At 48.6% G+C, this 27,993-nt stretch overlaps 1 protein-coding gene across 1 annotated transcript; it reads right to left on the bottom strand.

The window, feature by feature from the left end:
* Positions 1-11: 11 nt before the first annotated feature.
* On the bottom strand, positions 12-26,274 carry ACAT1 (acetyl-CoA acetyltransferase 1). The gene is made up of 12 exons (XM_032838322.1): positions 26,153-26,274; positions 16,217-16,264; positions 14,471-14,588; positions 14,011-14,106; positions 13,692-13,792; positions 6,883-7,026; positions 6,315-6,465; positions 5,428-5,523; positions 4,018-4,131; positions 2,989-3,053; positions 823-980; positions 12-228 (listed from the first exon to the last, which is right to left on the bottom strand). Exons 1-12 carry the CDS (start codon positions 26,222-26,224, stop codon positions 108-110), a joined length of 1,284 nt encoding a protein of 427 aa, XP_032694213.1. The 5' UTR covers positions 26,225-26,274; the 3' UTR covers positions 12-107.
* Between the last annotated feature and the right edge of the window lie 1,719 nt (positions 26,275-27,993).

Genomic DNA, 27,993 nt, shown 5'->3' with positions numbered 1-27,993 from the left:
TATAAAAAATGAAACAGATGGGAGTATATAACCCGACCCCAGGTAGTGAGTCATACTGATTACAGCAGACCTTTCTGGCCACATAGGGTTGTTTTAGACACAGCTGCCTACAGCTTCTGGATCAGCAGGGCAGATGCCCCTCCTCCTCCATTACAGATACTGGCAAGACCGTACTCCCCTTGCTTCAGGGCATGAACCATATGAACGACAATCCTGGCTCCAGACATCCTAGGAAGAAGAAAGCATTTGTGTTCTTTCATAAATTAAAGAATACCTAATCAAAACAGTTCCCATTCCAAGTTCGCTTGAAAGGCTGTTAGAGAATTTAACTTTTTTTTTTTAAGATTTTATTTCTTATTTGACAGACAGAGATCATAAGTAGGCAGAGAGGCAGACAGAGAGAGAGGGAAGCAGACTCCCCGCAGAGCAGAGAGCCCGATGCGGGGCTCGATCCCAGGACCCTGAAATCACGACCCGAGCCAAAGGCAGAGGCCCCAACCCACTGAGCCACCCAGGTGCCCCTTAACTCCTTTTCTTAAAGTGGGAGACATGTTTCAAGAACTATTACAGCTTTTTTTTAAAGCCCAAGCATAGATTTTAATCTTAAGACACTATTAGTTCTCAGGCAACAAATGCGGCAGATCTGTATTCAGTGTTAGATCCTATCAGAAATGGTGTTCACCCTTCGAAGGACAGATGGGAAGGAAACCAGTTCAACCAGGAGTAAAAGGATTAGCATGAAGCGGTTAAGATTTAGACAAAACTACAAGGCCATTATGAAGCCATTAGCCTAGACAGAGAGACTTGTCTGACTTCACCTACCCGATGGGATGTCCCAGAGAAACTGCTCCTCCATCGATGTTCACTTTGTGGGGATCGAGGTCCAGCATTTTAATGTTTGCCAGCACAACCAAACTGAAGGCTTCATTCACTTCCCACATCGTAATATCCTCTTTCTTCAGGCCTGCATCTTTAAGAACCTAAAATTTTTATAACGATAGATTAACAGTCAAAACTTATTTTCATTGTTTTTTTGGAATTCTGCAATCTGGGTTTCTAGTTCCCCGTGATGCAAGAGATATTTAAATATGGAGTTTCTTAGTTTTCAGGAAGAAGAGCCTTTTCATTTTCGGATTTTAATGTCTCACTGCACTGTGAGCAAAGAATTCTGTTTGCATTATTTATTATTTGCAGCAATAGAAAGAACTAGATTTTTTTTTTTTTAAGATTTTATTCATCCATTTTGACACAGAGAGAGAGATCACAAGTAGGCAGAGAGGCAGGCAGAGAGAGAGAGAGGAGGAAGCAGGCTCCCCGCTGAGCAGAGAGCCCGATGCGGGCCTCGATCCCAGGACCCTAAGACCATGACCTGAGCCGAAGGCAGAGACTTAACCCACTGAGCCACCCAGGCGCCCAAGAACTAGATTTTCTTGAACAGTCTATGGATACCTGAAAAGAACATGTGCTCTCTATTTGGAGGTTATAACTTGATAATCTTAAAATCTTTTTTACTACTTTGATCAGTTGTAGATTATCTGTCAAATGAGAGAGGTCTGTTAATACGGTGGTTTTTCTCTGCATGTCCTAGTTTCTCCTGTATAAAAGCTGCTGTGGGGTTATATGGGTGCAGACATTCTTAGCTGTTGTATCCTCACTGCAAATTATCTCAAGTCTTTAATTCTGAGCAGTTCATCAGCTATGCAGGAAGATGTTCTAAAATTCTGCTACCGTCCTTTTTTTTTTTTTTTTTAAGATTTTATTTATTTGACAGGTCACAAGTAGGCAGAGAGGCAGGCAGAGAGGAGAGGGGAGGGGGGGAGCAGGCTCCCTGCTGAGCAAAGACCACCCCCCCCCCGCCCAATGCAGGGCTCTATCCCAGGATCCTGAGACCATGACCTGAGCGAAGGCAGAGGCTTAAGCCACTGAGCCACCCAGGTAACGTCTTCCTTTTATTTAAAAATTGTTGTTGTGAGAATTAATAAAAGTAACTGGGAACTCTTACCCCCTTCCTCTCTCCCTGCAGCAGGCTATGTTTCAGGCTGTACAGCTCCCACAACATGAGACAAAACCCGTGTGGCCCCTTCCCTGGCCCTCAGTCAAGCCGGGGTCGGGATTGGAACTCCTCCTTCAGAATCCAGACCCATTTCTCCCCCTTGCTGTCCTTTGCGATGCATTCACTTTCTGAAGCTGTTATTCTCTTCCTCTCTGCACCCTGCCACCTCATCGTTTCTGATCCTTTCTTTCCATAGTCCTCACTGATTTCTGCTCTTTCTGGGTGTTGCTGTCAGAAGTCCCCTCCCAGGGTGAGGCCCTCTCCTTCCAAAAGGGAGTATTTGCTGGAATCTTCTGGGCTCCTTCAGCACCGTCTCTTCCTGTGACCCCATAGCAACTTCCCTTAGAGACAGTGACCGCTTGGAGTACATAGGTTTTTGGTTTTTAGTTTTACTCTAAGACCAGCTCCCAAGCTCCCAGCAATTTCCTTTTGGAATGGAGACCTCTCCTAGTACTGCATTATTTGCTTTGAATTCTAGACCCAGGACCTTCAGTACTCTCTTCTTTGCCACACCAGCCTCCCACTCTGTGGCTCCCACACCAGGTGCGAGTAAGCACCCTACCTAAAAATAATTCCAGACTTTGCGTCGGTTTCACTGAGGCTCTAGTTTGTGGGCTGCTCAGACTGTTTTCAGAAGTTGGAAGATTTGGGGGCCTTTCGGTGCCTCAGGCAGTTAAGCATCTGACTTCAGCTCAGGTAGTGATTTTGGGGTCCTGGGATCGAGCCCGTGTCGGGCATCCCACTCAATGGGGGAGTCTGCTTCTACCTCAGCCCCTCCCTCCATTTGTGCTCTTTCTCTCTCAAATAAAATTTTTAAAAAAAGATTTGAAACCAATCTTCCGCAGACAAGTAACATTAAAACCCCAACCCCACAGCTCTGCTCCAAGCAGAAGCCGGCACGATGTGGTAATGACGGCCCCGCACTGGGTTCTCACCTTCAGTACAGCATACACAGGCGCAATTGGAAAATCAATGGGTTCGACAGCAGCATCAGCAAATGCTTTAAAAAAAAAAAAATCATTAAAATCTTTTTTACAAGTGATAGGTCATGTATCATGTGCAGAACTGCAAGCTTCCTAGCCCCAATCATACAAGGAAATGTAGTTGTTCCTGTTCTAAGACTCTCGGCTTTATAAAATTAGATCATCTAGGCCGCGGATTTTCCGAAGCAGGGGCTGGGGGAATTGGCTCCAGGGACACTAGCATTAGCTAGACATGATGTAGGTGCTGCAGTGAGTAGAAGGCCCCTTCCTGCAGCATCCGAGGGGACAGAGGTGACCGCGCGTCCTCCAGCGAGCAGCACAGCCTCCGGCAAAGGAATTACTGGTTGCAGAATGTCGCAAGTGCTGAGGTTAGGGGTGCTAGTTAGCGCTCCCAGCTGAAAACGAGGGGGTGCCTAGGGGGGTTCATAAGGCATCTGACTTGGTTTTGGCTCCGGTCACCATCCGAAGGTAGTGGGATCGCCTGGGTTCTGTGCGCAACAGGGAGTCTGCTGGTCCCTGTCCCCCTGTTCCCCCTCCTTTCTCTAATAGATAAAATCTTCTAAAACAATAAAGTTACAAAATGGTATTTGTTAAACTTACTCACAAAGTGGATTTTACAGCTAAAAATGTTTAAGGAGATGAAGGGTGTGACAGCCACATAGTTAAATGCCAAAATGTCTCAACTTCTTATTTCTAAACCCCTAACTTCATATTCTTTTCCTTCTAGGTGGTTACCTCTCCCCTGCATGCCAGGACCATGTACCTCCTGCCCCCACTCAGCAGACAGGCTAGGAAAGCTCTCTGATGCTTACTCTTCTACAAAATGAATGATAAAGGAGCTTCTAACTCAAAATACGAGCGACTGTCACACCGAACCACCCAGAGAAGGAGCCGACCTCAACGCTGTGTAACCTACACGGAAACTCCGTTTCGGGAAGCTTCAAGGGGCTCAGGAGGAGAGGGGTTCGGAACGCGTGCTACCTGCTACTCTGGCCAGCGGCCTGACGTCGAGCCTCCGGGCCGCGTCCGCAGTCATGAGCAGCAGGGCAGCCGCGCCGTCGTTGAGCGTGCTCGCGTTGGCGGCTGTGACTGTGCCTGGAAGCAGCGGTGAGCGTGAGGCCACGACACTTCACACCACATTCATTTGGTTCAACTGACTGAACTCCTGCGGGCACCACGGAGGCTGCTGGGTGCGTGGAAATGACCAGTATGTGTGGAGACGATGCCTGCTTTCAAGAGACCCACACCTGGCTATTTCCGGCTGGTTTTCGAGCCCTTTGTTCACAGCTCGCTCAGCAACACCGGCAGGACGGCAGGACGTAAGCGCGGGCTTACAAGGCTGCCAAGGTAAGGACCAGCTGTTGCTTTTTCTTCCCAGAGTCTAACTTGGCTTATCCACATTAGAGCAGGTACTATGTCAAAACCACGTACATCTTGGGGCGCCTGGTGGCTCAGTGGGTTAAGCCTCTGCCTTTGGCTCATGTCATGATCCCAGGGTCCTGGGATCGAGCCCCACAGCAGGCTCTCTGCTTCCCTTCCTCTCTCTCTCTCTGCCTGTCTCTCTGCCTACTTGTGATCTGTCAAATAAACAAAATTTTTAAAGTAATAATTTAAAAAAAACCACATCCTCTTCTACAGTCACTTGAAGTTAAATGTCAGGAATACTAAAAATAACTGAACTGGATGTTTTAAATTTTACAGAATGTAAATTATATCAGGTAAGCTTTTATACAAATTGTGACCAAAGCCCCTATAGTAGACTGCAGCTAAAAAATATACAAATGTACTTTTGGCAACATAAATTTTACATGGTGCTTTAAAAAAGACTGATCCCCCCCTGTAGTTGGTATTTAAAAATTCAAATCAGGAAAGGCAGAAAAAGTATCTTTAGAATCTAATCTCCAGTAGATCTGCCCATTTTAAAAGCAGCATGGACCACACCTCAAGGATTTCAAAAGCATTAATTGAGACACTTGAATCCTGTTTATGGTAGATTTCGACAGTTACTGAGGACCTACTACCAGTCAGGCACTAGGAAAAAACCGTGAACGACACGGCTGCCAACTTCATCCTCAAAAACCTTACAGGTACTTAACATATAAACACATTTCATTACAGAATAATCTTTCAAAATGAATTAAATATGAAAAACTGAATTCTATACTCATTCTGTAGTCTCTTCCCTAGGATTTCTATATTGAAGGTATTAAAATTTTTAATATTTTTTGGATAAATATCATGTTAATTTCACATGAGCCTTGACATACTGAAAATGCTAAATAACATCTAAATGTTTTCTAAAATTACTTAACTAAAATCCATAGGCAGTTCCAAGAGTAGAGGTGGTATATTAACTCCACTTTTTGCCATGGTTCATTTCTTCATACTAACCATTTTCTTTCTGGAAAACGGTCTTCAGCTTTGGGACTTTGCTAAAGTCAACCCGTTTATATTCTTCGTCTTCTTTCACCAGGACATCTGGTTTACCTGCAGTACAAGTCTCATCAGCCGGATGAGTCCCTCAGTGAGACACAGCAAATGTACCCCCCACACAGGGCCTGCACACCTCGCACCACCCCACGTCAACCCTACTCGAGAATCCACCACCTACCCTCTCTGTTAGGGACTTGAAGAGTTTATTAAGTAGTTTAACCTTTTAAATCTTTGATGGCCCCATCCCATTCTCTTGTCTTGCCCTTTTTAGATCACAGATCCCAGCCACTTTCCTGACTCCAGGGCTGGACAAGCTCTAGTAATTCCACCATCCTGAACCTCATCATTTCTCCGTGGAAATGAAACCTCAACCAGTTTAATGAGTCTTCATGCTGAGTCCCTGCTGGAGTGGATGAGGAGACCTCCCTGCTCGGTGACGGAGAGCCTTCAGATGGGACCCGGAGATGGAGACGGGACAAAAAGACGCAGCTTCCAGAGCTGCTGCCGTGTGGCCTTCAGTCCTGGGAGGTGCCCCCCAAAGCCTGCCTCCTCACCTCAAAGGCTAATAAACTGTCACTGATACTAGAAAATTTCTAATAAATATAAACATATTTCTCAAATTGGGAACATTATTCTTAGTGGTATTTGTAGCTGAGCTGGAAATAGATATGAAATTGGGTGGAGTTACATTGTAACTGGACAGCATTTCCCTCTGTTAACCATTAGCAAAAGTATGTGTCCTCAGGTGAACAAAGATAAAAATGTACTCCTCTAAAACAGAATTTTTTAGCATAGCAAGAATTTTTTAGCATAAAAAAACCTATGTTGGAACATCATCCCTCTACCTTTTACTGTAATTGTGATAGGGATAACTTCATTTCCAAATTTTCCTGCTTCCCACGCTGCTTTACTCCTGGTGTAGGAGTTAATCGCGTACGTGTCCTGTTCCTCTCGTGCAATGTTCATCTTCTTCGCAGTATTCTCAGCACAGTTCCCCTGATAAAAGATGGAATTCTTAAATATCTATTAACTTGCATAACATAAAACAGTGGTTAGCCGTTAAACGTCATTTCTTAAAATACACTCTTTCTGTACTAGGTCATTTTTCAGTCAGGTCTCATCTTTAGATACTTCAGTTGAGTCCAGAATTTCTATTTCAAAGGTAAATAATTAAATAGCTACAGCATCTATAATCAGAAGTCAGAACACTCCCTATTCCAGTGTGGGCCAGCGGATTCAACACCCAAGTCAAACTGATGTGGGGAGCTAAGAGATGTATTCCTGAAATGAATGGCTAAAATCAACATTTATGGAGCCCACCCTTCAGTTTCTGAATCTGCGTATCTTTAAACATCAAGCAGTCCTGTGTACTAGCTGAGATTTCTCCAAAAAAAAAAAAAAAACAAGCATTACCATATGGATCTTATTGTAGACATCCGTCAGCCCATCTTTCACAATCAGATCTTCCAGCTTGACACCACCATACGGCGTGGCTCCTCTGCTCATGACATAGGGAACGTTGGACATGCTCTCCATCCCGCCTGCCACCATCACATCCTGCTCAGCAGCGAAAACAATGTCAACTCCAACAGGACCTACAACCATGGACGCCCACCACGCAGCCACCACCAACACGCTTCCATTGGCCTGGCTAGGCTGCTACACAGTGGGCACGGAGGCACCCTTTCTGAGCCAGATGAAAAGAAATGGCCTAAAATGTCAGGATATTTAAGAATCAGGTATCCTAATAAAGCAACTCTTCCCCATAAGCAGTTTGAGGAAGTGCCCCTTGCATACCCTATAATGGACAGGACAGCCTGGGTACTGGAGAAAGGGCTTCACTAGAATCACAAGAATCATAAAGACCATGCAAGAAAGAGCACACAACCAACAAAATCATGGCCAGCAAATGGTAGTATGACTCCCCTGTGCCTCTCCTCTACAAGATACAGCATGTTCTCACCACTGTAAGTTGCTTACCAGCTGGCGAGCTGCGTGCATGGGGAGGGACTAGAGAGTTACAGAGTATTAGGATTCTGTGCCAGAAGAGTTTCAAGTGGTGGTGTTAAAATGATGTAAAAGAGTGAGTTACTATTTAGGAGGAAATGTAGGAGTGGTGCTCTGATGGGCCTGGAGCTCTGAGATTTCAGACAAATGGAGACAGCAACCCAAGGAAAGGCCTCAACAGGAGAAATATGAGCTGTGCCCCAGAAATAAGACACCCAGTTTGGCCAGGGAGTAGATTAGCTGAAGACCTCGTAAAAGCAAGCCCTGGAAAGGTAAGTTGGCTCGAGCATGTGCCAGCGTTAGCATTTTGCATGTGGCTGTTAGAGATTTTGGAATAAACACTGGATTCTACAGTTAATGAAGGTTGAAGAGACCATGATGAATGTGTCCTGACAGGGCTGGTAGTAAATGTGTGCTTTATTGATAGTCCTGTCCCTTATGCCAGTGTTTGAGAATTGGCTTCCTTCTGCCTCTCATCCCTTCAACCATCCCCCAATCTGGAGATTTAATACCACCTGAAAAAACAAGGTTTTACTACTCCTGGTTTTGGTAAAGTTGCTTACAGCAAAGGTGAAGGAATCTTCTGTACATGAAACAGCCAGAACTTGGCAAAAAGTGGTCCCTGGCTTCCACCGTAGCAGAAAGGGCGAGGTAATGCTCAGTAGGCAGCAGTTCAAGGGTTTTCTGAAGGCAAATCAGCCTTAGGCCGCTTGACTCTGAGGTTTTCAGTTTGTCTGTATGAAAAATATGACGCAATATTTCCCAAGCACCTGCCTTTCAAGTGAGGCAATGTTTACACTGCTTGAGCAAATGTCGGGCTGCTTGGGCAAAAGTTGCTGGTCCACACAGGACGCCTGATGACTGCAGGGGTCAAGGAGACAGTGGAAGGATGTAGGGCAAACCTCCAGTGCCCACACACAGGATTCTCACCTCCTTAATAACTGTTCACAGTCCTGGCTTGTCTTTGGCTGACTGCAGCAGAGTCATTCAGTTGAAAGTACACTCAGGAACATGTACCGATGATACTTTATGCAGAAAACCCAAAAGATTCCACCCCAAAGTACTAGAGCTCATACAGCAATTCGGTAATGTGGCAGGCTACAGAATCAGTGCACAGAAATCAGTTGCTTTTTTATACACTAACAGTGAAACTGCAGAAAGGGAAATTAGAGAGTTGATTCCATTTACAATAGCACCAAAAACCATAAGACACCTGGGAATAAACCTAACCAAAGAGGTAAAGGATCTGTATTTTAGGAACTACAGAACACTCATGAAGGAAACTGAAGAAGACACAAAAAGATGGAAGAACATTCCATGCTCATGGATCAGAAGAATAAACATTGGTAAAACGTCTATGCTGCCCAGAGCACTCTATACTTTCAGTGCCATCCCGATCAAAATACTATCAGCATTTTTCAAAGTGCTGGAATAGTCCTAAAATTTGTACGGAACCATTAAAAACCGACTCACCAAGGAAATGTTGAAAAAGAAAAAAGCTGGGAGCATCACGTTGCCTGATTTCAAGCTTTATTTACTACAAAGCTGTCATCACCAAGAGAGCATGGTAGTGACACAAAAATAGACACATAGGCCAGTGGAACAGAGTAGAGAGCCCAGATATGGACCCACAACTCTATGGTCAATTCATCTTCAACAAAGCAGGACAAAATATCCAATGGAAAAAGACAGTCTCTTCAGTAAATGGTGCTGGGAGAACTGGACAGCTATGTGTAGAAGAATGAAACTGGACCATAAACTAAATGGATGAAAGACCTCAGTGTGAGACAGGAATCCATCAGAACCCTAGAGGAGAACATAGGCAGTAACCTCTTCAACATCGGCCACAGCAGCTTCTTTCAAGACAGGTCTCCAAAGGCAAAGGAAACAAAAGCGAAAATGAAATTTTGGGACTTCATCAAGATCAAAAGCTTCTGCACAGCAAAGGAAACAGTTAACAAAACAAAGTGACAACCCACGGAATGGGAGAAGATAATTTTGCAAATGACACTAGAGATAAAGGGCTGATATCCAGGATCTATAAAGAACTCCTCAAACTCAACACTCAAAAAACCGGTAATCACGTCAAAAACTGGGAAGACATAGGGACGCCTGGGTGGCTCAGTTGGTTAAGCAGCTGCCTTCGGCTCAGGTCATGATCCCAGCGTCCTGGGATCGAGTCCCACATCGGGCTCCTTGCTCGGCGGGGAGCCTGCTTCTCCCTCTGCCTCTGTCTGCCTGTGCTCGCTCGCTCTCCCTCTGTCGCTGAAAAATAAATAAAATCTTTAAAAAAAAAAAAATTTAAAAAAAATTAAAAAAAAAAAAAAAAACTGGGAAGACATGAACAAACACTTCTCCAAAGAAAGCGTACGAATGGCTAACACACATGAAAAAACGTTCATCATTAGCCATCAGGGAGATTCGAGTCAAAACCACATCGAGATACCACCTGACACCAGTCAGAATGGCCAAAATCAACAAGATAGTAAACAATGTGTGTTGGAGAGGATGTGGAGAAAAGGGAATCCTCTGAAACCACTGGTGGGAATACAAGTTGGTGCAGCTACTTTGGAAAAGTGTGGAGATTCCTCCAAAAATTAAAAAGAGAGCTACCCGGGGCACCTGGGTGGCTCAGTGGGTTAAGCCTCTGCCTTTGGCTCAGGTCATGATCTCAGGGTCCTGGGATCGAGCCCCGCATCGGGCTCTCTGCTTGGCAGTGAGCCTGCTTCCCCCTCACTCTGCCTGCCTCTCTGCCTTACTTGTGCGCGCTCTCTCGCTCTCTCTCTCTCTCTCTCTCTCTCTGTCAAATAAATAAATAAATAAATAAATCTTTTAAAAAAAAAAAAAAAAAAAAGAGAGCTACCCTATGACCCTGCAATTGCACTACTAGGTATTTACCGCAAAGATACAGATGTAGTGAAAAGAAGGGCCATCTGTACCGCAGTGTTCAGAGCAACAGTGTCCACAACAGCCAAACTGTGGAAAGAGCTGAGATGTCCTTCAACATATGAATGGATAAAGAAGATGTGGTCCATATATACAATGGAGTATTACTCAGCCATCAGAAAGGATAAATACCCAACTTTTGCATCAACCTGTATGGGACTGGAGAGAATTATGCTGAGTGAAATCAGAGAAAGTCAATTATATGGTTTCACTTACTTATGGAACATAAGGAATGGCATGGAGGACATTAGGAGAAGGAAGGGAAAAATGAAGGGAGGGAAATCAGAGGGGGAGATGAACCATGAGAGACTGTGGACTCTGAGAAACTGAGGGTTTTAGAGGGGAGATGGTGGGGGTTTGGGTGAGCCTGGTGATGGGTATTGAGGAGGGCATGGACTGCATGGAGCACTGGGGGTTATATGCCAACAATGAATCTTGGGACACTGCATCAAGAACTAATGATGTACTGTATGGTGGCTAACATTAAAAAAAATCAGGAAAAGAAAAAAAGAATCAGGCATCCTAAGACTCCCAGGATCCTTTGCCACACTCAACACTGCTCTAAAAGATGACAGCTGTTCACAGAAATAATCCTACTTCTCTCCTGATCGGCTCTTCCCAGACGGCTGTGGTAACTCTCCACATGACCACGTGCCACGCATCGCTGCCTCCACCCCGGCCGCGTGGACTCACGCCCAGGTCACTTGGGCTAGAATAAAAGGTTCCTTGGCCCTTCTCCCGGAAGGCCTCTCTCCCCCCTTCTGTCCACTCACCTGCACCTGCCGTGAGGCCTTCACAGACCTCGTGCTCGCTCACAGCCCCCTACGTACCCTGCCCCGCCACCAACACAGGAAATACCCGGATCAGGACACCTGGCCCTTCTGGGACGGGCTGCCCGTCCTTCTGTTCTGTTCCCCGGTTCCTGGGTAGGCGTTTATCAGGCGTTTAACAGCCCCGCCCTGGATAGCCTGTACTTCCGGGTCCGTCTTCACCGACCAACGCTCCTTTAAGGACCAGAGACCTTGTCACGTCTATCAGTGAGTACTAAGCAACTAACCTGTTAGTACAAACCAACAGAAGAAACTTGTTTGCATATAAGGGCTATTTTAAAACAAATAGTTTAATATAAAACATTAATGGAAGCATTAAAGCCAAGTTATTTTCTCATAGCCTTTAACCAGGAATAAAGACAACCACGAGTTCCAGACCAAAGAAACCTAAATATTTTGCCAGTTTTGAAATCAAGAGATTCTCACTTACTTCTCATGTAAGTTCTACTCAGTTACTCTAAAATACTGAATATTCCTGGGGGTGATGGCAATAGTAAGTGACAGAAAATAAGGTATCAATTATTCTTCAATACAAAATAAAAAGTGGCCACTTTCCAAAATATTTCAAAATACTTTGATACTTAAAAATATTCATTCCGGGAACCTGGGTGGCTCAGTGGGTTAAAGCCTCTGCTTTCAGCTCAGGTCATGATTCCAGGGTGCTGGGATCGAGCCCCACATCGGGCTCTCTGCTCAGCAGAGAGCTGTCTCTGCCTCTGCCTGCCTCTCTGCCTACTTGTGATCTCTGTCAAATAAATAAAATCTTATAAAAATATATAAAAATTTAAAAAAAAAATTCATTCCTAGTATTCCTGTAAGTCAGGTATCTGTACACACATAGAAATACCAGCCGAAAGCGTCTCCAGTAGCACAAACAGCATTTGCTAGAGAACCACCGTAAATCCACTGAGACAAAACTTTCCTTCTCAAACAGTTCCCAGCATGGAAACAATCTCCTCTGATTTCCACTCGCTGCTGTAACCAAGGCCTAGTAACACCCCGTGCTGGTGTCACCCTCCGTACAAAGGAGTTCCAACGTTTGCAAAGTGTGCAACTGGTACCACTTTTACAGAAAGCATTTGAAAATATCCTCTGGAAATCTTCTGACTCAAACTCTCCTCTTAGTAATTTTTCCAAGGGACCAATCTGTAGGTGACGAGACTGTTAACGTTCTGTCCACTGGCGTCCGGTGAGTGTCCCAGAGCAGGCGCTCAGCTCGCGGGGCGGGAGGAGGGGTCACGCTTGTCCGGCTCCAGACGTGCTGTTCTCACCTCTCCACGGAGCCCCTCAGAGCTGCCGTTCAAGGACCGAGCCCTAGTGACCAAGATACACGCGTACAGGCACGCGTGGCGCCATCGTCTAAGATAGCGAGGAAGGGGAGACAACCTGGATGTCCAGTCCACAAGGGCCCAGAAAATACGCTTTCGTTACTCAGGTCAGGAGAACACGAGCACGTGCTCACGGAGAAAGATCCCGCAGGCATTCCGTGGGGTACAGAGTTTAAGCACCTTGCCCAGAGTCTCTCTGCTCCTAGTGGCAGAACACCCAAGACGGCGGGAGAGAGAATGGAGACCTCCTCTTCTTACACGCTTCATTTCCGGCCGCCTGAGCACGCGCGGGTCACAGTAACGCGTCAGCCCCGTCCGCGAGGCGGCGCCCCAGCCTCGCTCCCTCCCTGCCTGTGACTGGAAACCCGGCCGGGGAGGCGTGTCCGCGGCGCACCAACCCGGGCTCCGGCGCGTGCGGGCCGCGGTCCACACACACTTCACGGAGGCCCTCCTGGGCCACACCCGAGACCCCGAGAGGCCAGAAGGCACTAGATGCGACGAAGACCCCTGCTGTCCCGCCTCAACCATGCAACCTTGCCGGCCAGTCTCAACCGCACCCTCTTCACACGCGAGAGGAAGGGCTCAGACGGCCCAGCTCTCGGTTCCGCGGCCCGGGCCCGGGTCCTCACGCCGTAGCGCGCGCGCCGAGCCGCGACCTCCCACCGGACCTCAGGTGAAGACGAGCGGCCAGCGGCGCCGGCGGGGAGCGCGATGTGACAAGTGAGCGGGGACGCAGCGACTCCTAATCGGGCCGCGGTTCTGGGCTCTGCCAGTGACTGGATCCCCAGGGTCAGCACCTTCTTCTCCTCCACGATGCAAACCCTTCCTACTCCGGCAAATAAAATATTTTGTGTTGAGTCCCCAGAATCTCAGAAAAAGACCAAGTAAAGGGTCACCTGAAGACCCAAACCTCTTCAATGAAAGCTCATTTCGGACCCCAGACCCTCGAGGTACCACCTGCGCGCCCCTTCGGATGGAACAGGCGGATCCAGACCCTCACGAGCCTCGGAGGAGGAATCCCACTTCTAAAGCACAAACGTGCTCTGATTTACAGCATCTCTGAACACCGCCTGTTATTTGGTTATAAAATGGGAACGAAGGCGCTTCTTACCTGGTGTCCACACATGAGATTCTGCGAGGCCATCATGATGGCTTTCATGCCCGAGGCACACACTTTGTTCACAGTGGTGCATGGAGTGGAAATCGGTAAGCCTGAAACCAACACAAACAAGTCCTTGTGCAAAGCGCGGATACCCTTCCCACACACCTGCAGAACTTAAATACAACAGGGCACGTGAACCTCTAACCTGCCGCAACATCCCTCCTGCCAATTTTAACCGGATTATATGATGCATTTAACATTGACCCCGCCTCCACTCGGCTCTCCCGAACAGCTGACGACGCAACAAAGCAGACACGGCTCCCAGTACCTGCGCCCAGGGCCGCTTGCCTTGTTGGCGCTTGTCCTTCACCCCCTTGCAGAACGTTTCCCATGTACACCTCCTTCACTTCTTCTTTTGGAATCCCTGTTTTTACAAAAACAAAACGCATTTCCATATTTTTGTCAATTTAATTAGTGGTTACCTAATCAGTTTCAAGAAGTCGACAGCAAGACGGTTTCTTCCTCTTCTCGGCTGAGATTCATCCTACATGTAGGACAAGGATTTCCTTACAAGGGAATTTAGAAAGGAGGGCATGGAGTACTTCTAAGTGTTATGTATACAGTAAGTGCAAAATAAGTGTTTGCCCCATTGAAGCACCGTCCCCCTCTACACAAAAAGCAAAGCAAGTGGGGCACCTGGCCAGCTCCGTCAGGAGAGCATGTTCGAGCCCCTTGGGCAGCAGAGCTCACTTGAAAAAACCACCCAGAAGAGCACAGTGGTGACTGACCTGCCTTCTCGATGGCTCCCTGAATTGCAATGGAACCAAGCCTGGTGGCCGGCAGGGAGGCGAGGCTGCCCAGAAAGGATCCAATAGGGGTTCTAGCAGCACTCACTATGACCACTTCCTGGCAAAACAGGAGATGGTAAAAATGATGACATTTAAATATTTTATCCAAACCATCTTTCATGAAATGAATACAACTGAATACAAAGGAGACCCCCAACCTCACCCACAGGGAATCCACTCTAAAACGCCCAGAGTGTGCCCGGACCTGCAGACAGAACTGAGGCCTGGACGGCGTCCGCTCCGGCCTGCACAGCCACCATCCCATGAGGCCCCGTGAGAGGGGAGCCAGAGCAGCCCCGCAAACGCGGATACGGCACCAGGAACCAGATACGGGGCATAACAGCTACGTGACTGTGTCCCTCGGTGTGTCTGTGGACTGTACGCAGCCTTGTGACAACAACGCAAGAGGATAAAATGCCTCCGTGCCAAGATGACAGGAGTGAGTGACACGGGCACTGGGCCACTAACTTTGTGAGGAAATCAGGAGGAGACTCATCTCCTTCCAGACCAAGGCGGACCACAGCCAAGCGGAACCATGGATAACGGTGACCATTTTATTACCTAGGACGCAACCTTTTTTTTTTTTTCCCCAGACTTTATCAGAGACAGAACACAAGCAGGGAGAAGGACAGAGGGAGAGGGAGAAGCAGGTTTCCTGCTGAGCAGGGAGCCTGATGTGGGGCCCAATCCCAGGTCCTGAGATCATGACCTGAGCTGAAGGCAGACACTGGCGACTGAGCCACCCAGGCACCCCTAGACACGCTTTTTTATGAATGACTATTTACTCAATAAAGATTGAAATAATCTAAATATCTGAATAGCAGCAAGACTAATCAGTTCACTGAGGATGCTTTACGATTAAAGATCTAACAGAAAACCTGAGACAAACCAAGTCTAAAATAAGCACAGATCCTTACCAGTTGTCCACAGAAGGCTGGAAACCAGAAGAACACATTTAAGAAACAATCGCTTTACCCATGTTTACAGCAAAATCAAGAACCCTAACCAACGGCCTCCCCTGAAGGCTATTCTGGGCTCGGAATCCAGACCTACGTGCGATGTGGGGCTTAACGGGGACTCAGCAGAGTCGTAACTTCCTAGATTAATACAAACAGTAATACGAAATTGAAGAAAAAGTAGATAAAAGTTCTCTTAAACACTGTCAAACTCTACTTTAACAATTCCCTCCTTACACTTGCCTTCCACAGTCGCCAACCGAGCTCGGGGACAGTCAGAGACTGCTGAGATCCGGACAGAAGGCTATCGCCACGTCACCTGAGGAACCTGTCAGACACAGGGCCCCTTGGAAAGTACCACCGTGATCAGACGGCGGTCCTCCCAGTCTAATCCCCAGCCTGGTTCAGTTCCTTTCTTCTAGGATCTTCCAGGTGTCCCTCACAATACAAGGGTCCCCGAGAGGAAGAAGGAACCCCGCACGGTTTCAGAGAGAAGGTGGTTCCGTGGGAGACAATGGGGAAGCAGTGGCTGCGGAGCAGGGCCCTAGACCCATCTCTTGGCCAGGATCTGGGCATCTAGCACAGGATTTCAGTAATTAGCTACTCCTAGCCCCCACAGCAGCCCAAGATGACCCCACATATATGCAAATATAAGAATTTGCATTCTTTACTGACTATATTTCCCTTTAAATTCTTGAAATTTTAAAGCACAATTTAAGTTTATACTTACATTCAAAGTGGGTTTTGAAACATAACTTCGCTCCATGTATCTTATTTCCTGTAATACAAACATTTGTAAAATTATAATGTAAAAAACTTTAATCTACATCATTTAATACTTCTCAGTGGTGGGGTTCTGATGAGTTCTTTCTGCTTCCTTATATTTTTTATGTCCACGTTCTACACAGCATGTATCATTTATAATCAGAAAAAATTTACTTCTTTATACTATTTTGATTAGCTGTTCATTGCAACTGTTTTAACTTTTTTTTTTTTTAAGATTTTTTGTTGTTGTTTATTTATCTGACAGACAGAGATCATAAGTAGGCAGAGAGGCAGGCAGAGAGAGGGGATAAGAAGGCTCCCTGCTGAGCAGAGAGCCCAATGCAGGGCTTGATCCCAGGACCCTGAGACCATGACCTAAGCCGAAGGCAGAGGCTTTAACCCACTGAGCCACCCAGGTGCCCCGCAATTGTTTTAACTTCTGATACCTTTATAAATTTTAAATCTATAAGCCTTTAAGTATAAGCTTTAGTTTTAAGTTAAATCTTCTAAATTAATTTTTTCTAAACTAATTTCAGTACCACATGAAAATGTCATTTTTCAAAAAAATATTTAACTTAAACTTGCTATTATTTCCTTCATCTAACAAATGGATCTGATTTATCTGAAGCAAACACACCTCATACAAATATGGTCTATCTTGCCAAATATTTTTTTTTTAAGATTTTATTTATTTATTTGACAGAGATCACAAGTAGGCAGGAAGGCAGGCAGAGTGGGGGGGGGGGGAAGCAGGCTCCCCACGAAGCAGAGAGCCTGATGTGGGGCTCGATCCCAGGACCCTGGGATCATGACCTGAGCCGAAGGCAGAGGCTTAACCCACTGAGCCACCCAGGCACCCCCAAATAAGTTATTTCTTAAGAAAGAAATGAGTATCTTCTCCCTACATGTCCATTCTTACCACACCACTTTTAGTAACAAATGCCAACAAGAACAAGCAGAGAAAATCCAAGTCACAGTTCAGAGACCCGCCTGATCTAAGACTGGACAGTCTGCAGGGCAAAGAACAAAGGATAAATTTTTTTATCCTCTGGAGTCAGAAAGCATAATAAATATTCAAAAATTACACTTATATTTAGACCCTAATCTTGTTGATAGCTGTAAATGGCCAATCATATCTCAAAGCAATAAGCAAGCCTACAAACATCTAAAAGCTAGCCTGACTTAAAGCAAACAACCAATTACAGCTTTCAGTTCGCAACAGAGCACAAAAGAAAGGAGATGTGACCAAGAGTGGCTCTAAGCAGAGAGAACCACTAAAACCACAAGGCATCCTCTCAACACTGATGCATAACACGTTCAGACGAGAACAGATACATCGGCAGCTTTGAGACAGAGGGTGTTACTAGGTCATAGAAGAGAATTTAAGAAAATCCTTTTTCCAATGTTAAGATGACAGAGTAATGACAGAGTAACTCACCTTTATGTAGAAAGTTCATATAAACAAGTTTGCTATAAGAAATAACCTAATTTAATCCTGGTTTTTATTCAAAACCATAATTATTACAAAATTTAATGCAGCCCCTCCTTTTTTTTTTCTTAAGATTTTATTTATTTATTTGACAGAAAGGTTACAAGGAGACAGAGAGGCAGGCAGAGAGAGGGGGAAGCAGGCTCCCCACTGAGTAGGAAGCCCGATGTGGGGCTCAATCCCAGGACCCTGAGACCATGACCTGCCTGAGGTGAAAGCAGAGGCTTAACCCACTGAGCCAGCCAGGCACCCAGCGCAGCCCCTCTTGCAAGGAGGTGGCTTTTCAGTCTTCATGAGCTAGAGGACAGACTCGCTTCCCACCATTGAGATCACGGACATCACAGGAGGCATCACTGGGAATCTGGAATCCACAAAACGGGGCCCTACACTCCAGCAGCGTTACAATCTTACGAAAGGAGAAATGTTAAAATCACCCGTACACAGTCCACTGTCCAAAGACAGCTCGGTGAAAAACCGGAGAGACGCTGATGAACGAGCCACCCCGGCTTCCACAGAGAAGGTTCCTGGGTGTCGTGCAGTGTCTCCAAATACGTGGTGCCACTGAAATGCTTCGGAAAGGGGTCCCAGTTTGTGTACATTCATCGCTCCCATCATCCAGTGTAAACACAACACATGTCACCGACGTGCTGTCACTTTCCAAATGACCTGTTTGTGCAGACCTTGAAAGAAAATATATCTGCCATCTCCGCCTGCGTCTAGGGAAGCTGGGTCATAAGTCAGGTGCACGCTTTCCCCGCCAGGAGCCGCCGGCGGACACGGCTGTCAAGGGCAGCACACATGTGCCCGTGGCAGCCAACAGCCGCGCCCGCCCGCCAGGCAGGAGGGCGTCCTTCACGGGCCAGCGCATCTGGGGAGCTGCCGAAGGGTTCCAGCCTGTCACCTGGGATCCAACTTTGAATTAAAGGTTCCCACTTGTATTCCCCAGTATTTGGAAAGAATACACTTTTGGTGGAAATCGAATGTATCATCCTTTGTGGGCCGTATCCAAGCAGCGGATTTTTTTACAAGTCCCCACTGTTGGCACACATGCCAGTCCCTGCCTCTCCGACCATGCAGCTTCCTCAAAGGGGAGTGAAGGGACACCCAGGCCTCCGAGTCCCCTGCCCCCGTGCCCCCGCCCCCCCACACCAACAAGCGGACAGGACGGGAAAGGGGAAGGCCTTGATGGGGGCCTGGGTCGGCTGGATGCCCGCGGGCTTGGGATCGGCCCGTCGCAGGGGCCGCAGCCAGCCGGCATCACTGCCAACCATGGCCGTGACCGCAGATAGAACAGCCAGGAGCAAGCAGAGGCGACGGGACTCAGGGGTGGTGGTGGAGACAAAGCCCGGGGAGGAAGTGAGCTGTGTTTTGGACCCAGAGTTGGCAGTGTCCGTGATGGAGTACGTGGGTTTGAGGGCAGGACGAAGGGCGAGTGCTAGGACTGGGGTTCGGGCACCGGGCAAATGGTACTGCGCTGCTGTGAGGGAGGACGCACTGGGAAAAAACCGGTTTCCTGGGGGACCAAAATACTCGGGGAATGAAGGGAGAGGAGCCGGACACACAACAAGGAACAAAAGAAGATTCCTCAGTGGGCGACCTCCCCGTCCTGGCTCCCACAAGGGCAGCACCTACCGCGCGGCCTTGGGTGCCCCGCGCGGCTGCTGGGCCCGGAGGCCCGCTGCCCTGAGCGAGTTCGCAATGGGACACGGCTCCTCGCCACCAAGGCCACTTTTCCTGGCTCAGCGGCCACCTGCAGCCGAAGCTGCCCTGGCCTGTCCGGCCTGCCCCACCACCACCAGCTGCCCTTCCACGGGGCCACATCTTCATGTCTCCCCCTACTCCGTTCACCCCTGTACTTCCGGATCGTTCCAGAAGCACACACAGGCTCTGCTTCCTCCCACCCGAACCCGCATTCTCCCTGAGCTGTCCCCTCACTCCCCGGCCCCCAGGGACACGGGTTCCCCACCCAGTGACTCGGGGCTCACCTCCCCGCGGCTGACCCCCACACAAGCCGATGCTGGGTGCCTGCGCTCGCTGGGCTGGAGGTTCCCTCCACCCCTGGCCCACCCTCTCTCCCCCTCTGCTTCCCCGGCTCCTGAACCGGCATCTCCGCCCTCAGCACCTGCCCACGGCCATCTCCAGCCTCTACCTCTCCGCTGACCTCCCGACTCACTCAGTCCCAGAACCCACAGACGCCTTCCGTGGACCGTCCCACTCACCACTCCCTATTCCCCCAGGAAACCGGTTTCTTCCCAGTGCGTACCCCTCACAGCAGCGCAGTACCATTTGCCCGGTGCCCGAACCCCAGTCCTAGCACTCGCCCTTCGTCCTGCCCTCAAACCCACGTACTCCATCACGGACACTGCCAACTCTGGGTCCAAAACACAGCTCACTTCCTCCCCGGGCTTTGTCTCCACCACCAGCCCCGAGTCCCGTCACCTCTCTCGCTGGAGTCCACGGGCACCTGACTCATCTCCCATCACCCCAGACTTCTGCCCGCGGTCCAGTCGGTTTTAAACACATCAACTAGATCAACACATCATCCTTCTATGGCTTTCCATCGCTCCCGGAATGACATCAAAACCCTGCCCATCGGGCGCCTGGGTGGCTCAGTGGGTTAAGCCGCTGTCTTCGGCTCAGGTCATGATCTCAGGGTCCTGGGATCGAGCCCCGCATCGGGCTCTCTGCTCAGCAGGGAGCCTGCTTCTCTCTCTCTCTCTCTCTCTCTCTCTCTCTGCCTGCCTCTCTGTCTACTTGTGATCTCTGTCAATAAATAAATAAAATCTTAAAAAAAAACAAAAAAAAAACCCTGCCCATCATTCTGCAGGGACACAGCCCCTCCGTTCTTCCAAGGCTTACTTCATTCTTGCCCTGTGCCAGCCGCCCAGCCTACGCTTTGTCCTCAACCTGCCCTACCACCCAGAGCCGCCACTAACAGCCCATCCCCTGCTCCCCATGCGAGCCGGTATCCACTCTTGATGTCCCAGCGCTGAGGACACCTTCCCACAGTGCTCCTTCCCGACCACCCAACGGAAATCGGCCTCCCCTGCTGACACTGTGTCATCGGTAATAGGCATGGGACAATCACAACCAGCAGAAAGAGTGTCATCTGCGGCCCAGGGCCACTCAGCCTCACCCCCAGCCCTGGAAACCTTACCTGCCTGAGCCAGGCAGGGGCAGGCCCGGCGGCCCCCACTTCCACGGCACCAGGGCGTGCTCACTTTTTCCAGAACACACAATTCTGTGGCCCCTCGATGACCTGTCTCCACACTATACTGTTCTGAGAACAGATGTTATTTACTCTCTCCCCGTGACCGCGGTAGACACCAAACAACTATCTGAGCAAAATCCAAAGCTTAGAGCAAGTGTGAGAAACAACACTGCAGGCAGGAAGTACATTCCGAAGCTGGCGAAACAGCTACTGAGCGAGGGGGTGAGGGCCTATGCTACCTGCTACGTGGAGGGGTCACAAAAGGGCTCCTGGGGAGGCCCCCGGGGCAGAGACGTGAGTCACCCAGAGAAGCCCTGGGGAGACCTAGGAAAGGAGCACCTGCCACAGGGAAGGTGGAGAACCAAGGCCTTGAACTATGAACACACTTGGCACAGGAGAGGGAGAGGACGTGGAGCAGGACCATGGGGCCAGGTTTGAGCCCGCGGGCGGTGGTGAGGGATCTGGAATATGTCATGTGCAACCAGCCACTCGCATTTACAGGTAAGGAAACGAAGGCACAGTCAGGTCCAGCAACTTGTCCGGAGTCATACAGCCAGTAAGGGGGAGAGCCGGTATTTCAAATCTAAGCGGCCTGGCCTGACTATTTATAGACTCGTGTATATGTATCTATATTGAGATATGTACATTTATATGTGTAATAGACACAATGTACATTATACATAGGAGTTTATTAAAAAATAATAATAAAATTTAGGAAGCTGAGGCCAGTACTTTCCAAAGTACTGCGTTATCTTTCAGGAACTAATGATTTGCTTATGATATACGTTCCTGATCAAGTATGTCAACAGGAACACTAACGTTTCTTTATTCCACTGCAGAAACAGGTAAAACCACAGAAGACAGGCAAATTAACAGAGAACATCTACAAGCCAAAATACCTGTAAAAATGAGCCAAGTGAGGGGCGCCTGGGTGGCTCAGTGGGTTAAGCCTCTGCCTTCGGCTCAGGTCATGATCTCAGGGTCCTGGGATCGAGCCCCGCATCGGGCTCTCTGCTCAGCAGGGAGCCTGCTTCCTCCTCTCTCTCTACCTGCCTCTCTGCCTGCTTGTGATCTCTCTCTGTCAAATAAATAAATAAAATCTTTAAAAAAAAAAAATGAGCCAAGTGAGTTAGAAATTGAGCCATATTCAATGAAAATATTTTGAGAAAACTGATTAAATCATTTTTGGACCTTTTCAACTTCTTAGTATACAGAGCTTAGCAGTTAGTATCTAAAATATCTTGTGTTTATACCTATCATTGTCTGTGTACGGAAAGCAAAATTCCCTTACATAAAACAGTAATACCTCAAATCTGTATTTTTTTTCTTTTCCTTTTTTTTTTTTTTCTTTAGGAAAGAGAAAGCACAGGGGATGGAGGGGAGTGGCAGAGAGAGAACCCCAAGCAGGCTCCACACCCAGCAAGAAGCCAACATGGGGCTCTATCCCACAACCCATGAGATCATGACCTGAGTGAAAACCAAGAGTCAGATGCTTAACTGACTGAGCCACCCATACCCCCCATCAAATCTGTATTTCATAAGTTCTTTATAAAGCTCTCCAAGTATTAAAAGAGTTTTTCTAATTTCATTCAACAATTCTCATTTAGGTATTTCATTTATATAATTCCCTTCTTTAAATCCTACCTAACCCCTTTGTTATATTAAATTTTTATAGCACTAAGTGCTCTGTTATGGGTTGAATTGTGCCTCCCAACCCTGCCAAAAGAGAAGAGAAGTCCTAATGCCCAGTACCTTAGGATGTAACTTTATTTATAAATGTTGGTCTCTACAGAAGTAATCAAGTCAAGATGAGGTCATCAGAGTGGCCCTAATCCAGTATAACTGATGGCCTCATAAAAAGAGAAAATTTGGGGTACGTGGGTGGCTCAGTGGGCTAAAGTCTCTGTCTTTGGCTCAGATCATGATCTCAGTGTCCTGGGATCGAGTCCTGCATCCGGCTCTCTGCTCAGCAGGGAGCTTGCTTCCCCCACCCCTCTGTCTCCCTCTCTGCCTACTTGTGACTTCTGTCAAATAAATAAATAAAATCTTTTTTTTAATAGATCTTTTTTTTTAAGATTTTATTTGACAGAGATGACAAGTAGGCAGAGAGGCAGGCAGAGAGAAAGAGGGGGAAGCAGACTCCCCGCCGAGCAGAAAGGCTGATGCAAGGCTCGATCCCTGAGACCATGACCCAAGCCAAAGGCAGAGGCTTTAATCCACTGAGCCACCCAGGTGCCCCAATATATAAAATCTTTAAAAAAAAAAAAAAAAGAGAGAGAGAAAATTTTAACCACAGAGAAAGACAAGCACAGAAGATGAAGAGAAGATGGGGCAAGATGGCCATGTGCAGATGGAGGGTAGGAATGACAGATCTATAAGCCAAGGGCCTCCAAAGATTGCCAGCAAACTACCAGAAACAAGGACGAGGCAAGGGGGGGGATTTCCCTACAGGATTCAGAGGGAGTGGGGTCCTGCCAACACCGTAATTTCAGATTTCCTGGCCTCCAGAACGCTTTCTGTTGTAAGCTGCCCAACCGGTGGGATTCTGTCACAGCAGCCCAAGGACATATCACACCCTCCTTGTTGAAAATCTCACCTCCCTCGGCTTTCAGATGACACTACATTCATTCCCCTGATTTTCTTCCATAACACTATCCTCTCTTCACTCACCTTGGCAGGTTCTACTTGCCCGGCCTGTCCTGAAACATCATGTCTCCCAAAGGCTGCATGCTGAGCCCTCCCAACTTCTCCCTCTACACCTGCTCTCGGTGAGCCCCTCAATGACCATGGACACCACTGTCATCTGCAGCTGGTGATTCCCAAATCTCCATTTCCTCCAGTTCTCTTAGTTGTCAAACCGGCAACTCCAAACTCAATCCAAAACACAATTCATCACTTTCTTTCTCCTGCCACATCTGTTCCTCTGAAAACCACTACTATCCACCTAAATGGCAGGCCGAGGCTCCCAAATTATACCTAACATCTTCTAACTAAGCTCCTCTTAGCCAGTCAGTCATTCAGATCAACAGATTCCACCTCCAGGCCATCTCTGGAGTCCGCCCCTTGCCTGTTTACTACCACCTCAGATCGCTATCAGCGCTCACCACCACACTCTGTTCTTCTGTCCTGTGTAAGAGGAAAGGCTAGTGAAGTAAGTCAAGCAGATGGTTTCACTTACTTGTGGAGCATAAGGAATAACATGGAGGACACTGGGAGAAAGGAAAAGTGAATTGGGGGAAATCAGAGGGGGAGACGAACCATGAGAGACTGCAGAGAATAAATATACAGGTGATAGAAAAGCTGAAAACAAGAGGCAGGTGGTAGAGACTAGCACCAGGAAGGCATTAACACACATAGGGCCCCCTCTCAGACACTGTGATGTGTGCACCCACAAGCGTCAGCCCCACAGCTACACAGACAGAGAAGCAGAGGGAAAGGAATTGGGAGCAAACAGGCTGAGGACTGGCACAGTGCAAGAAATATTTTTTAAGTCTGAATATTAAAACAAACAATAACCTGGGGTCAAAACAGCAAAACAGAGAAGTCTGAAGGAGTATCAAATGCAGTAATGATCAAGAGGATGAAAAAAGAAATACACACCCACCCAAAAAAAGCACTGGCATTCTTCAAATGAGGGGCACAGAACTCTACCACCAGAGGCTTAAAGAGAAAGGGGATATACTTTAAAAAAAGAAAAAAAAAGTCGTTACAGCTGGAAAGGCAACAAGCTCCTATATAGGCAGACCATAAGGCAGACTTTGTATCTGAAGGAAAAGGTGAAAGAGCCAGTATGATGGGTGAAGGTCAAGTTCCATTCAACAAACTGACACTAAATATGGAAAATCCTGTTACAACAGGTTTCCAGTAAACCACCACTTATTTCAAATTACGACCAATACTGATTCCTAGAATTCAATAAAATGAGCACCATAAATCATTTGCTGTAAAACCTACGGCTCTTCCCATCAGCAACATGTGTTTGGATCCTAAGTTCTCAATTAAACTGTAAATTAGGAGGGTTCTGCAATCGTTTTGGCTTTTTGAGAGGACCTAGTTCATCTAATTCACCTGGTCAACACCGGTTGAAACCCACGTTAACCTACTTATACTTTCCCGACTTCCCAAACCGTCGCATGAAATAACGAGAACTGATCCAGGTACATGTCCCAGTTCCGCTCTGCGCTACCTTAGACGGGGAAGGAGAGAAAAAAGAACGCCTCTTTGTGGAAACCCACTCCTCCTGACTTTCCCCCAGGATTACTGTGACTCTTCCACGTCCTCCTGGCCCCTCCCTACAAGTTCTACATTTATGCTCTCACAGATCTCCGTCTGCGGCTGCTACCTCCCATCTCCCCCTGCCAGCATGCCGCAGCTCAAGTTACTTCACGCAGAAACCATGCCCCCCCCAACACCCCGCACCTCAATCCTGCGCAACCTCGGGCTACCACAGAACCCAAAACACCAACGGTCTCCACCGACTTGCGTCAAATTCTCTTACCACGTGGGTGGATTTCGAAGCGTCCGACCCGAAGCCACCTGGCAAGGGCACCTTCGCCGGCCACGCCCTCGGGCCGCCACTACTCCCAGGTTTCGCCAATCTAAGACGCAGGCTCCCTGGTTTTGAGCCTCTCGGGAGGACCCGCTCCCTTTCAGGGCCGTGGCTCCCGCGTTCCCTAAACACAGCAAGCGGGAGCGGAGCACGCCGCTGGACGCCCTCCGGACGCAGCACCGAGCACACCCCGCTCCTCGTGCGCGGAGCAGCCCCGTTTCTCCCCCGCGAGGGTCAGGCCGCATCAGAGCGGGGCATCTTCCCCCCTCTCGGGTCTCAAACGCGCAGGCCCGCCGATGCCCTACAGCACGAGCACTAGCACGACGTGAACGAAATCCCGGAGAAGGCGGACGGCCCGGACTGCCGGCCAGGCAGGACCCGGACTGGGCCCTTCTGGCTGCCGAGGTCCGTGCCCCGTGCCACCCACGGGCAAGTGAGCAGCGGCCCGCGGGGGAGGCCCCGAGAACGCCCGGCACGCACAGGTGCCAGGGAGCGGCGCGCGTGTGCGCGTGTGCGCGTGTGCGCGTGCGCGGCTCAGGTGGGCTTCCCCGCGCCCGGCCGGCGGCTACCCCCGGACTCCCAGCGCCGCGAGTGGGGGCCCTCCCAGCCAGGGGTGCCGGCGCGCCGCGACCCGGGCCCGAGACCCCCTCACCTGCAGCGGCCTCTGGAGCAGGCGACCGCGCCCCCGGGCGCTACAGCGCAGAAGGGCCGCCAACACAGCCATGGCCGCCGGGCGTCTACACAGACTCAACAGCCCGAGACGCCGACACCCGCAGCCAAATCCCGGCGCCGCTGCCCCGCCCGCCCTGCTCCTGGCGCGCCCCGCCCCGCCCTTTCCAATAGCGGCCACGGACGGCGGCGGCGTGCGTGGCTATTGGCCGGCGGGAGGGAGAGGGGCGGGGCCTCGGCGGACCGTTTTGGCCTGAGCTGCAGGACAGTCTGGCCAGCATGTGACAGGCCGCGGGTTCCTCTTTCCCACTTCTGACCTTGCGGTGTCGGTGGGGCCGGGGTCACCCGGGGTCACCCGGACGTTTAACGCTCACGGAGCTGTCTTCTCCCACTCAGACCCACCCGGCTTATTCACATGTTATTGCACAATCCTGTTAGCTTTTTGCTTGTTTTTAAAGATTTTATTTGAGAGAGAGAGAGAGAGTGCGCGCTCACACACACACACACACACACACACACACACGCAAGGGGGGGAGAGGTAGAGGCACACGGAGAAGCAGGCTCCCCGCTGAGCAGGGAGCCTCAGGCCGGACTCCATGGGGGACCCCGGGATCATGACCTGAGCCCAAGGCAGACGCTTAACAGTGGGAGTCACCCAGGAGTCCCCCCAATTAGTTTTTAATTTATGATGAGATAACGTTTGCAACTATGTTTCAGGAAGAGGAGGAATAGAATACACGTTAATAGCTAACTTTACTGAGCAATTAATAAGAATTTTTAAAGTAAGTTTACTTATTTCTCTTTTAAGTAATCGCTATGCCCAATATGGGCTCGAACTCAGACCCAGAGATCAAGAGTTGCACGCCTGGGTGACTCGGTGGGTTAAGGGTCTGGCTTCGGTTCAGATCTTGATACCAGGGTCCTGGGATGGAGTACCACATGGGTGCCCCCCCCTCCTGCTCAGCTGGGAGCCTGTTCTCCTTCTGGCCCTCCCCCTCCACCTGCTTCTGGTCTCTCTGACAAACACAACAACAACAAAAGAGTTGCATGCACCCCTACTGAGCTAGCCAGGTGCCCACACAATAAGAATCCTATTAAACTTGAGGCTTCTGGGTGGCTCAGTGCGTTGAAGGTAGGACTCTTAATTTCAGCTCAGGTCATGATCTCTGGGTGATAAGATCAAGCCCAGAGAGCAGGGTCTTTGCTTGGGATTCTCTCTCCCTTCCCCTCTCCCTCCCCAACTCATGCTCTCTCCTTCTTTAAAATAAATAAATGAATCTTTAAAAAAAAAAGATTTATATTTAATCTTCACAGAAACTCCATGAATTACATGCTATTATTATCCACCTCGTAACTAAGGAGCTAGCTGAAATACGAAGAGGGTAAATTTTTTGTCACAGTTGCACACAAAGTGTGGTGGAGCTGAGGTCGGAACTGATTGTCTACACGGCATCGCTTTCCTGTTCCTTTTCCCAGAGAACCATGGACACGTCAGCCGTGATTATTGTCCTCACATTTTGGGAACCCAATACTTAACCTTGAATCTTCATCTGAGACAGCAAATCTTTGTGTCTCTAACATTTTCTTTTATTGTCATATAGAAGATACAAAGAGTGGAGTGCCTGGGTGGCTCAGTAGGTGAAGCATCTTCCTTCTGCTCAGGTCATGATCTCAGGGTGATGGGATCGAGCCCCACATCGGGCTCCTGGCTCAGTGAGGGAATCTGTTTCTCCCTCTGCCTCTGTCCCTCCCCCAGCTGGTGGGCGCACACACATACACACACACACACACTCTCTCTCTCTCTCTCTCTCTCAAATAAATAAA

The sequence above is a fragment of the Lontra canadensis genome, unplaced genomic scaffold (assembly GCF_010015895.1).
Source record: "Lontra canadensis isolate GAN:19392208 unplaced genomic scaffold, GSC_riverotter_1.0 scaffold104, whole genome shotgun sequence".
Taxonomy (NCBI): domain Eukaryota; kingdom Metazoa; phylum Chordata; class Mammalia; order Carnivora; family Mustelidae; genus Lontra; species Lontra canadensis.
This window is presented reverse-complemented; position numbering and strand designations above follow the sequence as displayed.

Excerpts from the sequence above, each read along its gene's own strand:
- ACAT1 (XM_032838322.1), bottom strand. The coding sequence starts at position 26,224 with ATGGCTGTGTTGGCGGCCCTTCTGCGCTGTAGCGCCCGGGGGCGCGGT. Across the intron at positions 7,027-13,691 it reads ATCTCATGTGTGGACACCAG|GATGTGATGGTGGCAGGCGG; the intron begins GTAAGAAGCGCC and ends GCTGCTGAGCAG. Across the intron at positions 981-2,988 it reads CTGTGTATGCTGTACTGAAG|GTTCTTAAAGATGCAGGCCT; the intron begins GTGAGAACCCAG and ends TAAAAATTTTAG.